Source organism: Drosophila yakuba, chromosome 3R, assembly GCF_016746365.2.
Source record: "Drosophila yakuba strain Tai18E2 chromosome 3R, Prin_Dyak_Tai18E2_2.1, whole genome shotgun sequence".
Classification (NCBI taxonomy): Eukaryota; Metazoa; Arthropoda; class Insecta; order Diptera; family Drosophilidae; genus Drosophila; species Drosophila yakuba.
In genome coordinates, this window is record NC_052530.2 from 19,436,767 (window position 1) to 19,452,031 (window position 15,265).

The following is a 15,265-nucleotide window of genomic DNA, read 5'->3' on the forward strand; positions in this document are numbered from 1 at the left end:
ATGTATGTAAAATGTATATTTGGCAACCAGGAAGAGGGCACTTGAAACAGAAACAGAAACAGAAACCGAAACAGAAACCAAGTCGAGATGAGATGCCAGAAGAAAAAGAAATTTAATTTAAATATAAGCACACTGGCGTAATGAAATTTTCACACTTGTGCAAATATTTACCAATAATACCACCTGGAACGGTGTTCGCCCTCCTCTATGCACATGCCCCTCCCCCCTCCAGACTTAAGCGGATAAGCCAGACAACCGAGCAGGCAACCAGGAGCCGAGTCACTCCATGTGGCAAGCAGGAGCAAACTATCCCAAGTATCCCAACCACCAGGATACAAGTCCTGCGTGCCGCTCATAAGCCAATTGTTTGCATGGGCTTCGTTTGGATGAGTGCAGGCAGGACAGGACACAGACAGGACCTGGCTGTGCTCCTTCCGGCTGCCTCTGCTGCTCATAAGCTTAATTCGATTTAATGCTCCCGTTTGAGATATAAATGATTCGATGAGATGATGAAAAAGTGGATTGGTTAAAATGTATTGGGAATACTCGTACCGAGAGCACTGCGAGAAAACTTCGAACCAAAGTGCTTATAAAATGCTTGGACTTACTTACATTTTACATGATTAATTTTACAAAAAAATTAAAATTTATGATTCATATATTAAGGGAATTGCTTAAGATTCAAATTATATTTTTATTAATGTAAGGCTGTATACAATGCAGTTCTGGTATGTAGTACTACTACTCTCTTTGCAGTCTTTTTCTTATTACTTCTTTCTTATTGCCTCATAGCCCTGCTTTTTCTGCCAGTGTACGCTCACGTGCCCATGTGGGTTTCAGGGCAGGAATGCGTTTACACAAAGTAAGCATAAATAAAGAAAACGCTGTCTGCGTCTGGCGCTCCATTTCAAGAAAACGAGGCAGACAGTGGTACATGGTAAAAAAAAATAAAAAATAAAAATAAGTTGGAGGAACTGGAGGAGCTGGCTGTCATCTATTGCAATGGCGGTCACATTTCCCTACCGCCCGCCTTCGATCCGCGTGGCATATAATTTTATTTTACTTTACTTCACTTTCTGCACTGTTGTCTTTTGGGATATTGTATTCAGATAAGACATGTTTAATGTATTTTTCCATGTCGTACAGTAATCGTTTATATTTCGTGCGCCTGGGCTTTGGGCCCGAGCTCAACGAGGCTCTGTATCAGAAGCTGTAGCTCCGGTGTCTGCTCGCTTTTCTTTGCCGCTTTTGATACCTTGTTACGTTGCGACCGCAGAGTGGATGTGTGTGCACTGAAAAAAACGCACTCAAAAACTCGCTTGGGGAAAATATACGTACATATATTCAGCATGCTCACTCAGCAAGCACTGAATATTGAAGTATTTATCTCTATATATATTTTTAACAATTTTGGTTGCTTTGGTTGCTTTTTCTCTCAGTGCACGGTGCTGTATGCTGGTGGAATAATGTAACTCCTGGGGAATCTCTGTGTGTCAGTTTAGCATAACAAGATATTTCTTTTCTCTGTTGGGGTTTTCACGTTGCCATCGCTTTTTTGGCTAAAACATGAAATTGATTATATTTACATTAATGTGGCATCAAGTGTTGCCATTGTAAAATGTTTCTGCCGCACATCCCATACACCTATACACCTCCTCCTCTGCTCACCTCACTGATTTTATTCGTCTGTTGGCAGAAAAGCTTTTAGATTTACCAAGGTGCAAATATTGACACCCGGCAGGCAGGTGTATAGGTGGATTGCATGCTCGCAAATTAAGTCGCCCACACAGGGCCATCTTCTAAAATATCCCAACTCGTAGCTAGTAACTGCTAGTAACTGGTAACTGGTAACTGCTAATCGAGCTGTGATATAATACGCCGGATAAGTTATCCAGCACTCAATCCATCTCACACTCCGGATAATGGAGCCTCCTCCTCGAAGGACTCCAAGGCTCTCTGTGTCTGGAGCGCATTAGGAGATGATTGAGTGGATTTGTTGTCCATGGCGTTCAAATATGCAATTGTGCAGATAAACATTATTGGCTGACCAGGTGCGGACAGTACTCAAAGCAGTAAGTAATACATAATGATGCTGGTCAGGTAGTGTTGCCATTCGGATTGCCGATGCAATAAATACTGGGTTGCTGGTGCATAATTCGACTGATTTAATATGGGACAACAAACGATGTAATATTGTTCCTTCTCCTTCTCAAAGCAAAGGTAGTGGGCTAATTAAAACATTAAATTCACTAGAAAGTAATGCAAATTGTTTAAGTGCCTAATGGGAGTAAGTATTTGCAGTTCTGATAGCTCGACATATTTTCTTAGTTTGTGCATTTGGAAGATGAAATATGGAAATCTTAGGTGGGAGAATATCAGTTATCTGGTAATCAGATTTAAACAATCAAATTGTGCATCATAGTTAAGGATATTAAATTATTATGATATGACCATGCCAAACCATGAGTAATTTCTAATTCTGTATTAAACATATTAGATAAAATCGTAAACTGTGTGTGAAGTACTGCTTTTATAAGCACTTTCCACGTATTTTCCCCCCAACAACAAATTCGCAGAGCACAAGCATTTTCACACTTTTTCCCTCGATTGTCGCGAGAGCGGAAAAACTTCTAAAGAAAATTAGCGTCATAGTTGAATAACAAAGCATGAATAAGAAATCTTGTGTCACTACTTCGGCCAGCCAGGTTTGTTGGATGAAGTAATCCGAATGGGGAATGGGAGTTTCTTGGGGATGAGCGGCGGAAAGTGGAGTTGCAGTGTCGCCCCAGCGTAAACAAAACTCGTTAAATAAAAGAGCAATTGTACTAACAGCGACGGCAAAAACAACCACAACAATGAAATGAATGAAAGAAAGAAACTAAAACGGTTAAGCGGAATATGCAAATACTTGAATGACTTTTTAAAGGTGAAATGGTGCTTAAAAAGCCATGAATGCTTCGGTCCTTTGGTCTAGCCAAAGTTTCCCCCCTGCCATCCGTGCAGCCGGAAAACTTTATAGTAGTTTTCCACTCCATTTTTTTTGTACTCCTACCTGAGCGCTTGTCCGCCTCATTGATGGGCACATTCTCGAGGACAATAGGCTCCGAGCGACCCTTCTGATTGACGCTGTAGACGACCAGGTGCAGGGCCGGATGGGCATCCGGATAGTAGTCCATGGGCATTAGATCTGTGCGGGGACGAGAGGGAAGATTAATTAGTACCATGATTAACGGCAGGTGATTAACTCAGTTTTAGCTCTAAAAGATGGGCATAAACCATAGATAATTTAACAGGAAACTCATTGGTTTCCTTTCGAAGAATAATAAATTAAAATACTCATTGGTAGGCGTCTAATTATTCAACAGTTTACCATTTATGTTCATCCTTTACTTATATTGTTTTTAAAAGTTCTCTTTAAGATCGCTGCCCTAATACGACTAAAGAAGTTTTAAAGCAGCCTAAATTCACATTTTTAGGCAAAAATACACATTTGTCCAAATATAATACATTCCCGCCTTAATTTTTGATGTTTTTATGTTTTATTTTAGTGCAGGGATGGGTCGGGTCATCGTTGATCATTAATTTAAAACTTGTAGTGCTCTGTGCAAACTTCATTAGGCAAACAGGCATTTAATTAGCACGTCGCGGTGCGAAACTTCGGTCGCATAAAATGAAAAGTTCCCGCTTGCAAACTGCGTGTGTTTTTTCCCCTGACCCTGCCTCACCTCACCTGTTTTCTGATTTTCCGATTTTCAGCTTTTTTTTATTTTTTTTTCTCTTTTTTTCTGGTTTTTTCTTAATGTGCGCATCAAAAGTTTTGTTTGCTCTCCTTGCACCGATAGCAGCTCATTAAAATGGCAACTACTGCACAAGGGCGTGTGGGCAGAGTTGGGGGCGTGGCAGGACTAATACGCATACATTGGCAGGCCGCAGGAACAAAAACAGCACCCCAAATCTCGCCCATTACCCCCACCAATCCACGGAAGAGTCGTTAACACGCCTGTCTAACTAATCGTGACTTTACGCTTCGTTTGACTTTGCAAATATCGCCAAAAACCCCAAAACCCCTTAACCCCGACTCATCGATATGGTATGGAATAGCTGGCTGCAAAAGATGCCACTGCAGCACTGAGCAGCGAGTTTGGAACTGGGATCAGATTTGGAGCCATCTCGCCCGTTGCCAAGTTGCCAACTTTAATAATCCGAAATGTGGCTCATTAACTCGCCTCATACCCGCAGAATCAAATGTAATATTATAATTTTCGGTTCCCTGTTAACCCCCATGATAAATCTTGCTTTTTCAACAGCTCGATTCGAGTTTGGATTTTCTCCTGCCTCCCGAGGCATCCAGCCACGCCCACCGTCGTCCTCCAACCGCCTCCTCCTTGTGCCTTTCTGGCAGCATTCTATTTCATCCAATTCCCCACCTCAAAACGCCATTGGCATAAAAGTTTTGCTGACTAGCTAAAATTCATTACAACAAAACAGGCAACAGCATGTGCCAGCAATGGCTCAGGCACAAGGATTTGGTGGGGAAGGACCTGGTGAGCTGAGGTCCTGGCACCCTCAACTAATTAATCTGCGTAGTGCTAGCTCGCTGCCTACACGGCAAAAAAAAGCATCTCACAATTATGGGATAAGCATAAAGGTTTTTTGGAAAAAATTATACAAATATTTGAAGTTTTTACGAGTTAAAAGTTATATTTACACAGTGAAACTTTTTTGAAACTAGCCAAAATCGATTTCACCATTAAGATTAATCTTTCATTGGAAATATATTCCCTGAAAAATGTTGTGGTATTTTTTATGTACCTCTCGACAAGGCAAAAATGCAATACAAATGCAATAGTCGGGATAAATAGGCATAAATATATCTGTCATCTTAGAAAAGGTTTAGTTTAGTATCATTAAAAATATTGAAATATTAATTGAATTAAAAATTCCACCAAAAAGAGTGTCCATGTAAATTTCAAACCCTTAACCACCAAATTTCTTTCACTGCTAATTTTCCTCGCCGAGCCGCAGGATTTTCTACTTGTCTTGAAGCCAACGCGCAATTTCGCCAGCTCAACTTTTTGCTCAGTTTGTTACTTTGATTTGTTTTTGTTTTAGTGTTTGTTGCTGTTGCTGTGGCTGTTGCTGCGTTTCTGCTCCTTCCAGCTCCTTGTTCCCAGGTCCTTGTTGCTGCTGGCCGCATAAAAGCCAAGTCCTTAGTTTGCGGCTTTCGCACAGCACTGTAAATATTGTACGACCAACACCCTGGCCTCGTGATTTCTAAGCCAACCTCATTTAAATATAATAATACATAAGCGTCGTGTAATAAAACATTGCTCTGGGGCAGTGAGAATCTGAGAATCTGCGGAAATATTGAATTTCCCCGGAACCATTAAAGGCCAAGAAATTGAGTTGCCCGGATTGAGTTTAACGGACTATTTTAAACACGTTATGTTCGCGGAGATTTTGTTTGCGATGTGAGCCACACATTAGAGGAATTAAATTAAGGTATACTATAAAATACTATAATATAATAATACTATAATAAATAATTTTGCAATGAGGAGCAAAGTCATGGAATGTTAATTATTTTGACCAAAAAGTGCAGTCTAGGTTCTAAGATACCACAAATATTTGGTTATATCCAAACTAATATGTTAAGTACTTAACCTGAAATATATACCATTGGCATTGATAGCATACTCAACATGTAACATATGTTATCTTTACTTTATGTTACATATATGTTATCTTTACTTTATGTTACATATATGTTATCTTTACTTTATGTTACATATATGTTATCTTTACTTTATGTTACATATATGTTATCTTTACTAATAAATTCTCAGACCCCCTAAATCAGTTGGTTAGTTTAGAAGTTAGGGAGACTCACCTGACAGATCGATCCGAAAGACGGGCACATCCGTGTAGGTGCTGCTCATGTTGAGCCGGAGCTTCTTGGTCTTGGAGTCGTAGGCCTCCAGGAAGAACTGCTGCTGCAGTCCGCCATCGTATCCTGGCATGCACTCGAGCTCCATGGTGGAGTAGATGATGTTGTCGTAGTTGTCGAAATTTATGGTACCGCCGCCAGCAAAGCCGTCATGTGCAGGCCCAGTTGCCGAGCCACCCAGCAAACTCTGGGTGACCACTCCGTTGCTGAAACTATACTCCATGCGTGAGTAGTCGAAATGAGGAAGCTGCCAATCAGCAGCGGAGTCGGTGGCTTGGCTGGTTTTCTGCTCCCTAATGTGAGGTCCTTCTGTTGTCCGTTGCAGCGGAGTGGCGGCTGTGGTGTCGGATGTGGAGAGAGCCACACTGGCAACGAAGTCATCGTCGCTAACATTGTACATATCATCGACCTCGCCCTCGTCATCATCGCCGGCCTCCTCCTCCTCGACGTTGTCCTCCAGCGACTCCAGATCCAGCTGCTCCTCCAGGGACAGCATGTGCACATGTTTCGCCCGCCTGTCCCCGTCCTCCTCCACAGTATCGTAGTCCTCCAGTTCGCCCGGACCGTCGGCCAAGTAATCGGCATCGGTGGCCAGCTGGGCAACATCTTCATCCAGGTCTGCGTCGTCATCATGTGCCCCTCCATCCTCGTCCACATCCTCGTCATTAGTCTCTGTTTCAGCATCCATCTCTGCTCCATCTTCGTCATCATCGTCGTCGTCGTCGTTGTCCTCATCACCATCACCATCACCATCATTGTCGTTGTCGTTGTCGTTGCCAGTGGAGTCCTGCTTGGAGGACGACGCCTTGTCCTTGACTTCCGCTGCAACTGCACCTTGCGCCGATGTCGCTGCTCTTTCCCTGACATTGTTGCCGCTAATTGCTGCTGCTACCGGCTGGTTGCTTATTTGCGGAGCATTGGGTGGCAGCAACTGTTGCTGCTGCTTCTGCTGCTGCTTCTGTTTGTCTAGGATGGTTAGGGACTTGCGAGACCGCTTATTGTTGCTGCCACTGGCAGCAGCAGCCGCAGCAGCAGCAACAGTATTAACAGCAGCAACATCCTGCTCGATTTCCACCGCCGCCGTGGCAGTGGCAGCCAATGAGGCAGCCGAAGAGGAGGGCGGGGAGGATAATGATGCCGATGTGGAAGCCGCCGCCACAGTTGCCAAGATGTCATTTGCTGCCAGTCGCTTCCTTCGCCTCAAACTCAAACTCAAACTCGAACTGGATGTTGCATAATGATGGATTATATTGCTGTTGTGCTCGTCTGTTGTTCCCTTCAGTTGCTTTTGCTTTTGCTGTTGCGATTGCCTTTGTTTTTGTTTGTGCATGTTTTTCTGTCGCTTATTAAAATACTTTGCTGGCTGTTTGCCATTGTTACTCTTGCTGTTGATGTTGCTGCTGCTGCTCCTGCTGCTGCTGCTGCTGCTGCCTTTGCCTAGATGCGACGTTGATAAATTTGATTCTGCCTGCTTCCGCTGGCTGCTGGTTATTGATGTTGCTGCATGCTGCTGCTGTTGCTGCTGTTGCTGTTGCTGCTGCAGTTGCTGCGGGTCTCGGCTGGCACGCCGCATTCGCTGCTTCGACGACTTGGACGACTTGGAGGACTTGGAGGGCGATCCATCAGGTGTGCTATCGCTACCGGACATGGCAGCAGTGGCCTGGAGTTGTTGCTGCTGCTGCTGCTGTTGCTGCTGCGATTGCTGCTTTCTCTGGCGCTGCCGCTCGATGGCCGCCAGTGTCTGCGACGGTGTGAATGATGTCCGCTTCTTGAGGCGCTGTACTTGCTGCTGACTGAGCTGCTTATTATTGGATTTGGCCTGGCCGGTCCTCATATTTTTATTGGCCACATTGTTCCGGGCAGTGGCAGGAGCACTACCATTGTTGCCGCTGCCACTGCTGTTATGGCGCTCACGTACGTACTCCATGTGCGGGTAATTCGACTCGTGTCTGCCGTATTGTGTGGGCAGCAACTGATTGGCATGCATTGTCGTCTGATTCGATGAGTTCAGCGAGGCGGAGGTCACCACATACGGCCGGAGTGTACAGTTTCGCAGTGCCCCCGGCTTGGCTACAAAGATCGAGTAAGCGAAACCAATCAATGACAAACAACATTCGCAACATTCGTACGTATTATGTTCTAAAATACAGTGTTACTAACTACGGTGAATGGATCGTTTTCCTAGCTTAATGTCAATTTAAATTTGACCGACTTGGACAACTTTCTAACAAGTATATTGATAGGACCATAGAAAGTTATGCCTTTGTTTTTGTGTGCTACTTCTCATTGTTCTGTATTGATTTCATACTTTAGTATTTAATGATTGATTTAAATGATTGGTAATAATTAAAGGCGGTAGAACTCACCTGCTGGCACCACCTGGAACACACACGGATCCGACTGCTTTCCGATGGCATTACGGCCGTAACAGGCCAATGTTCCGTAGTCCCGTTCGCCTTTGGGCGTGTAGATCAGCTCGCTGACGGTTTCCACTGTAAGCAAATTGGTAATAGAATACAGGTGCAAATTGCAATTCAGTTTGGGCGCTTAATAAATTGGCCTTTTTTGGCAAAGTTTAATGAAATAAGTTCTGCTTGCCCAAGCAGCTCAGTCAAGCCAACTGGGCCGGCAGAAGATAATCCAATTTGCGAGCATGCGGTGCGAGTATGTGCATGATATTGATAAAAGTACGAGTATCTGCAGCACATAGCTACAGCCCCTATTGTTCAGATACATATATACACGTGTGTCTGCCACCTCTGGCCGCACTTAGGCCTCTGCGAAATGCTAATTTCTAAAGCCCGCTCAAGCGCAAGCACATGCACATGCACCTGCCTCTCCATTGCACTTTCACCTAAGGCTGTTCTTAACATTTATCCAATGGCAGAAACTAGAGTCTGTAGACTGTAAATTAATATTGATATTAAGGCGATTAATAAATAGGCTTTCCTCAAAATTAACTTTTGCTTCTCTTAAGAAACAATGTGCAAGTTTTTACTCTTCCTATTTTAAGACATTTGAAATCTTCAAGAGGTCATTTTTAATTATAACTAAAGTTATACCAGAGGAATGTAAGATGTACTTTTAATCTTTTACGACTTATAGCAATATTGTTAATAGTAATCAGTGTTAAGCGTTTTAGTTGTCGCAGCCTATTTTATAAGTAGATTAAAATGAATTTTCTCCCAGTGCATGGACTCACCGTAGCTCTCGAAGTGCGTCTCGTTGGACTCGACGACAGTGCGCCTCACATCGCTGGTGGTGGTCATGGTGGGGTCCTGGATGGTGGCGTAGTGACCCGAGGGCACCTCGAAGTGCTCGCCGCTGGTGGAGAAGGTCCATTCGAAGTCGATTTCGGGCGGATCCGAGTTGACGCGACACGGGATGGGCACCGCCTCCTCCAAGGAAGCTCCAATCACGGTGATGGAGCTGCTGCTGCAGACTGGCGCATCTGTTGGCGACACGATTGCGAGGAGATCGAATTTAGAATGGAACTGAATGGAACAGATTGGGTTCGGGGAAAATGCAAAATAATGAGCAGCTGCAATTGTCCGATGCTGCTCTGTCTACATCAAGTATTTATATTGCAAACATTTTGTTGACAGGCCAGAGGAATGAATTGACAGTTCAGATTTTCAATTTAAGTAAACCAGCTGGCGTTCGTTTTTTTACTCAGGTATGGGTGGATGCTAAATTAAATCTGCCTAGACTGGAATTTATTCTTAGACAAGGGTATTATGTTACCGCCCTGCTCATAAAAAACAAGAGAGAACGCTATAGTCGAGTTCCCCGACTATCTGATACCCGTTACTCAGCTAGTGTAAGTGCGAAGGACAGTTTTTGGCGGTTTGTGGGCGTTAGAGTGGGCGTGGCCAAAAGTTTTTTGGCAAATAGATAGAAATTTACAAGACTAATACAAAAATGCAAAAATATCAAAACATTTTTCAAAAGTGTGGGCGTGGCAGCTTTGGGCGGTTTGTGGGCGTTAGAGTGGGCGTGGCCAAAAGTTTTTTAGCAAATAGATAGAAATTTACAAGACTAATACAAATATGAAAAAATATCGAAACATTTTTCAAAAGTGTGGGCGTGGCAGCTTTGGGCGGTTTGTGGGCGTTAGAGTGGGCGTGGCAAAAAGTTTTTTTGCAAATCGATAGAAATTTACAAGACCAATACAAAAATGAAAAAATATTAAAACATTTTTCAAAAATGTGGGCGTGGCAGTTTTGGGCGGTTTGTGGGCGTTAGAGTGGGCGTGGCAACCTGAATCGACAAACTTGCGCTGCGTCTATGTCCCTGGAGGCTGTATACTTAATCTCAACTTTCTAGCTTTTGTAGTTCCTGAGATCTCGACGTTCATACGGACAGACGGACAGACGGACAGACGGACGGACAGACGGACATGGCCAGATCGACTCGGCTACTGATCCTGATCAAGAATATATATACTTTATATGGTCGGAAACGCTTCCTTCTGCCTGTTACATACTTTTCAACGAATCTAGTATACCCTTTTACTCTACGAGTAACGGGTATAAAAATTCAATTAATAGACTTAAATAGAAATACAACGGAGTGGTGGTGGGATATCAGTTTCAACAAACCACAACTAGTTCCCTTGCTTATAATTGAATATATATAGTATCATTTATTTGGCTGAACGATTGTTTCAGAGATTTTAAGCTGCAAGCCACAGGTAGCAATTCTAGAAGCCTCGAACACACTGCCAACTTGCCACAGCTGAAAGGTGGAGTACTGCCCCACTTCAACTCATGACTTATTCAAAGTAAACTCATTTTGCGTTTTTGGCTAGAAACGATTGAACTTGAAATTTTATGTCATAAACATATATACAAGGCATGGCAAATATGCGCCCCACCCACCCCCTCAAAATTCCAAATTCAGGGAAAAAGTTTTGGTAGCAACTTTTGAAAACTGTGCGCCAAGTGTGCGATGTGGGTGGCACCGGCGCCCTGCTCCTTGGTTGCCCCGTGGCAACGTGGAATCCTGTCATAAACAACATGGCAACAACGGCAACAAAGCAACAACCAACTGACAACAACCAAAACAACGCGGCAGACAACACACGCAGCCCTCTAAGCACCTGAAGGCATTTATTACCCAGGCCGCAACACTTTCTGCTTTTTTTTTTATTAAAAATTATTTGAAAAGTTTAAGTGCGTGTGTCGCTGTAGCAGAAAATCGTGTAATGAGTATGTATACAAATATTTGTACAAGACGCATAAACTATGTCCTAATCTGGAATCGCTGGCCTGGGAATTTCGTTATGAACCTTGGAAATTTATAAACAACCTACAAACTGCTGTTAAGTAAGAAATTTTGTGTATATTTCATTCTGAATAGTATAGGATGATGTATGTTTCACTGTTTTAAAGCAACTCCTAAAACATATAAGTATCTTTCATTTCTGCTCTTTAAAGTGCCTCCTATTTTGCATCCTTCCACATTTCGGCTGCCCGTGGATGTCGCTGGCTCTAGAATGGCCATGGCCGTACCTATTCCCCGGAGCACAAGGTGCAATTCACTGGGAAGTGGGAAAACTACGGCCACAAACCAATTAGATGGCCAAAAGGAGGAAAAGCGACAGCATTGTTTGCAGAGCAACGACAGCGCCAGGCGAAAATTATGAACTCAAGCGCATGCCACCTTACTCGCTATGCAAATTGAAGTGCCATGATTCTGGGGCACAAGTACGCAATTCGGATTATTATAAATATCTAGGGGGGGATAAGGCTGCAGCTGATTGCTCAGTTTTATTATGCCATAGAGCAGTGCGCATCCATAATATTTTTACGACAGCATCAATTTCGCAATCGTATAACGTCGATTGTAACCTCTGCTGATTAATTTCTGCAAAGATATGAGCGAACTGCTGGCAGCCGTAAATCAATTAATCTCAATCGCGGTCCCCACAACAAAGAAGCCCCATACCCCAGGCATGTGGGGCTATCCCACACCATTCCATGCTATCCCAGGCTATCTCATCCGTATCCAATCAACCATCAACCATCAACCATCAGCCACCCAGCGGTATGTAAATGTTTACGTGGCGTATGCGCGATGCCCGTGTAAATAGCCCACGTAGTATTTGCCCAGCAGTCGGTGGCGGTGTATCCTTATGCATTGTACTCGTATTTACTTTCAATTATCGTAATTATCAAAAAGGGTAACGGGTAACGGGCATTGGGTATTCAGTATACAGTAAAGGCAGCGCAAACGTTTGCTGATGTCTTCGTTTTCGCTTTTCATTGCGAGCTTCATTTTTTCGCCTGTGTTTCTGATTCATTTTCAATTTCACATTCCCATGCTGATGTTGCGAAAATGTTGTTTTCGACAAACTCAAACAGTTGTAGCACTTATTTGAGTTTGCAGGTCGGCATCCTGGCCAATTCAGATAGGCATATCTCTAATCGGAGATAATTGCGTGTTTTCACTTTCCAGGGATATGCACAAATTAATATTCCTCATTTAGATCACAAGTCGATGGTTAACTAAGGTTTTTTATAGTTTTTTCGATAATCAGAAATGGTTACTAGACAAAAAAGTGTTGAAGTTTAAAGTCGCGAACAATTAATTTTAAAATCTGTGCAGCGAAGCGCTCAAATCGCACACAATTACATTTTTTAGTTTCATTAACTAGCCATGCAAGTTTGGGCTTAAATGGCATCAAAATATTCATTTAACGGGGCAATTAATTAAATAATATTTGTTAACCTGCCCTCTGTGCTTATTTCACTTTGGTTTTCAGTTGCATTAAATATGCAAAATACAAATTGAATTCAATATCCCCGGCGCACCTGCTGAACGTGTGTGTGCAGTGCACCCACCTGTCCGCCTGACCTTTCCCATAATTATAAATGGTTTAATAATGACTCTGGGCTTCGATAATAAAAGCAGATCATTCATTTTTATTACCCTCATGGTGAACCCGCCCGCACCCCCAACTGAACAACTGACACGTTAAGTTCCAGTTCGGGGGCAAAAACTTTTGGCCCCGATGGAAATGAGGAGCGAAGGGATACTTTATGGTAGCATATGCATATTTATGCACAGCCAACCCAAACATATTCATAAACACATTCACAAACGCAAACACAAACACAAACACATACCCCTCGAATGGTTAGGTATTTAAGCATCATTAATTATTTAGAAATACAGTCGGAAGTAAATGCTCTGTAGCGGTAATTGAGACATTTTCAATATGTGCACACAAAGGCGCCGAGCGGCGTTTATCGGCCATTTATTTTTGTGTTTTGCTGCGCTGTGATTGCTGTCCTTGTTGCCCACAAATTATAATTATAATTACACACACTTTTGGGCTCGAAGTGTGAAAGTTGGCCAATGGAACAATGTGGCAATAGAGTGGAGCAAGCTAGATGTCCTCGTCAAATCGGAGCTGTGACAATTAGAAATCAATTGAGTTATCAATTGATTGGTTTCAATTTACACTTGCGGCCCGCTTTTGTTGTGATCAACACAAGAAGCAGCAGTTTGCCTTTGAAGGTAATTGGAGTCCATTAAAATAGCTGGTGATTCCACAAAAGTGTCAATTAAGTGGGATGGAGCCATGGGAACTATGACAGGTGTACAGTATTCTACTCCGGACACTTGATTAGCTTTTATTAGGGCAAGAGTTTCAGCTTTAACCAGTCACTGTGAACTTCAATTTAATACATTTGTAATATTCCTTGTCTTTAATAAAAATTATAATTAGCACAAAATACGTGAAAAATAATCTGTTAGTACAATGTAGACATACATAGGAAACCATACAAACTTTGTAATAAATTCTTGAACATAAGGTAAGCTTATTTGAGGTAAATAAAAAATAAGAACATATATACATCCAGTTCAAGGGAACTATTTATCGATATAATTTTGTGAATTTGCATTGAAATTGGAATATTTAGTTTTGGTCGACCAAAAAATTTAAATGTTGCATCGTTTGTTTGATGAAACACGAACTCGAAACGCAGCTACGCTCAAACACCCGCATATTTAATACATATAAAATATATTATCTATATATAATGCCGATGTAAACGAATGACAGAAGAGCGGCGAAATGTACATACATATATCCGTTGCATAGTGCACATTACGCCTTTTTGCACAAAATATTTTCGGTCATTTTGGCATACTTTAGTTTTGGACATTGTTGCCATCCTGTTTAGTTTACGGCTTTCCAGTAAGGACATTGTGCGATTTTGTCAAGTGCACAGCCGCTCTTGTTGCTGTTATTGTTGTTGTTGTGGCTGCCAATTTTCCATGTGGGCGTGGCCACGCCTACTAATCGGTGTGGTGCGGAATAAAATAGATTTCCGAATGGGGACAACATCCTGCCCATTTTCTCTCGGTGTGTGACAATTTGCGCATAAATTTATGCATATGTATTTTTAATGCTCCGCTCCACTGACATCAACTGTCAGCATAATTTTTGTGCAAATTTTCGGTGTCCTTTGTTTTTGCTTAATAATACAAAATGGGATTTTTATAAAGTTTTTAAAGCTCCATTGACCTTTTGTTTTAAATAAGGAAATTATGTATATTTTTGATTGTGCTCTATGTGCCCTTTTCCACTGCCCAGAAACATTGAGTTGCATTTTAAGCAAAATAAAGTTTGTATAAGCCATGATGATACTATGGTTTGAAGCTCTTCTTCACTACTAGCAGTCATTTCAAATTGGCGTCATCTACATATATGGAAAATGACTTAAAGGTCGAAGTTACTTACATCGAATCCTCAAGTTGACCGGAGCGGACTGAGTTTCCCCGCGGTCATTGGCCGCCGAGCAGGCGTAGAACCCGGAGTGGATGCGTCCCACTCGCTGGAGGACCAGGGAGCGGGTGGAGATGATGATGCCCCAGGATACATTCTGGGTGACCGGTTGTCCCTATTGCAGAATGGTAATTCACCCAGTTAATTTATGCAAGCTAAACATATTTTAGTTGGCCAAGACTCACGTCGTGCGACCACATGATGCGATGCTCCTTGGGATTGGACTTGATGTGGCACTCGAAGTAGACGTCGTCGCCCTCCTTGATGTCGTCCGGACGCAGTGTGGAGCCCAGCGACAAGGTGACCTGCGGCGGATCTGCAAAGGCATTGAACAACCCATTTTTTAATTGCCTGCGCTAATGTGCAAATTTCACTGCTCTGTGCGCTTTTTATACATATATATTCAAATTACCGTGCGGCTGGCGGGCTCATATAAAACATAAATCGAAAAATATTATTGCATAATAAAGCGCCGCATCGTTGTCGTCATCAATCTACAACAGCGCAGCCCATAAATG

The 15,265-nt window shown here is 42.6% G+C and overlaps 1 protein-coding gene across 3 annotated transcripts in view; it reads right to left on the reverse strand.

The window, feature by feature from the left end:
- LOC6537549 overlaps positions 1–15,265 on the reverse strand; it is a 96,443-nt gene that overhangs the window by 7,277 nt on the left and 73,901 nt on the right. Inside the window, exons 10-15 of one of the 3 annotated variants that reach the window (XM_002098059.3) lie at positions 14,933–15,063; positions 14,703–14,862; positions 9,150–9,398; positions 8,314–8,439; positions 5,891–8,017; positions 3,053–3,187 (exon numbers count right to left, since the gene is read on the reverse strand). In XM_002098059.3, the coding sequence (XP_002098095.2) occupies positions 3,053–3,187; positions 5,891–8,017; positions 8,314–8,439; positions 9,150–9,398; positions 14,703–14,862; positions 14,933–15,063 (2,928 nt within the window). Of the gene's footprint in view, positions 1–3,052; positions 3,188–4,849; positions 5,285–5,890; positions 8,018–8,313; positions 8,440–9,149; positions 9,399–14,702; positions 14,863–14,932; positions 15,064–15,265 lie in introns of those variants that run through there. The other 2 variants (XM_039375135.1, XM_039375136.1) reach the window with 2 other exon arrangements.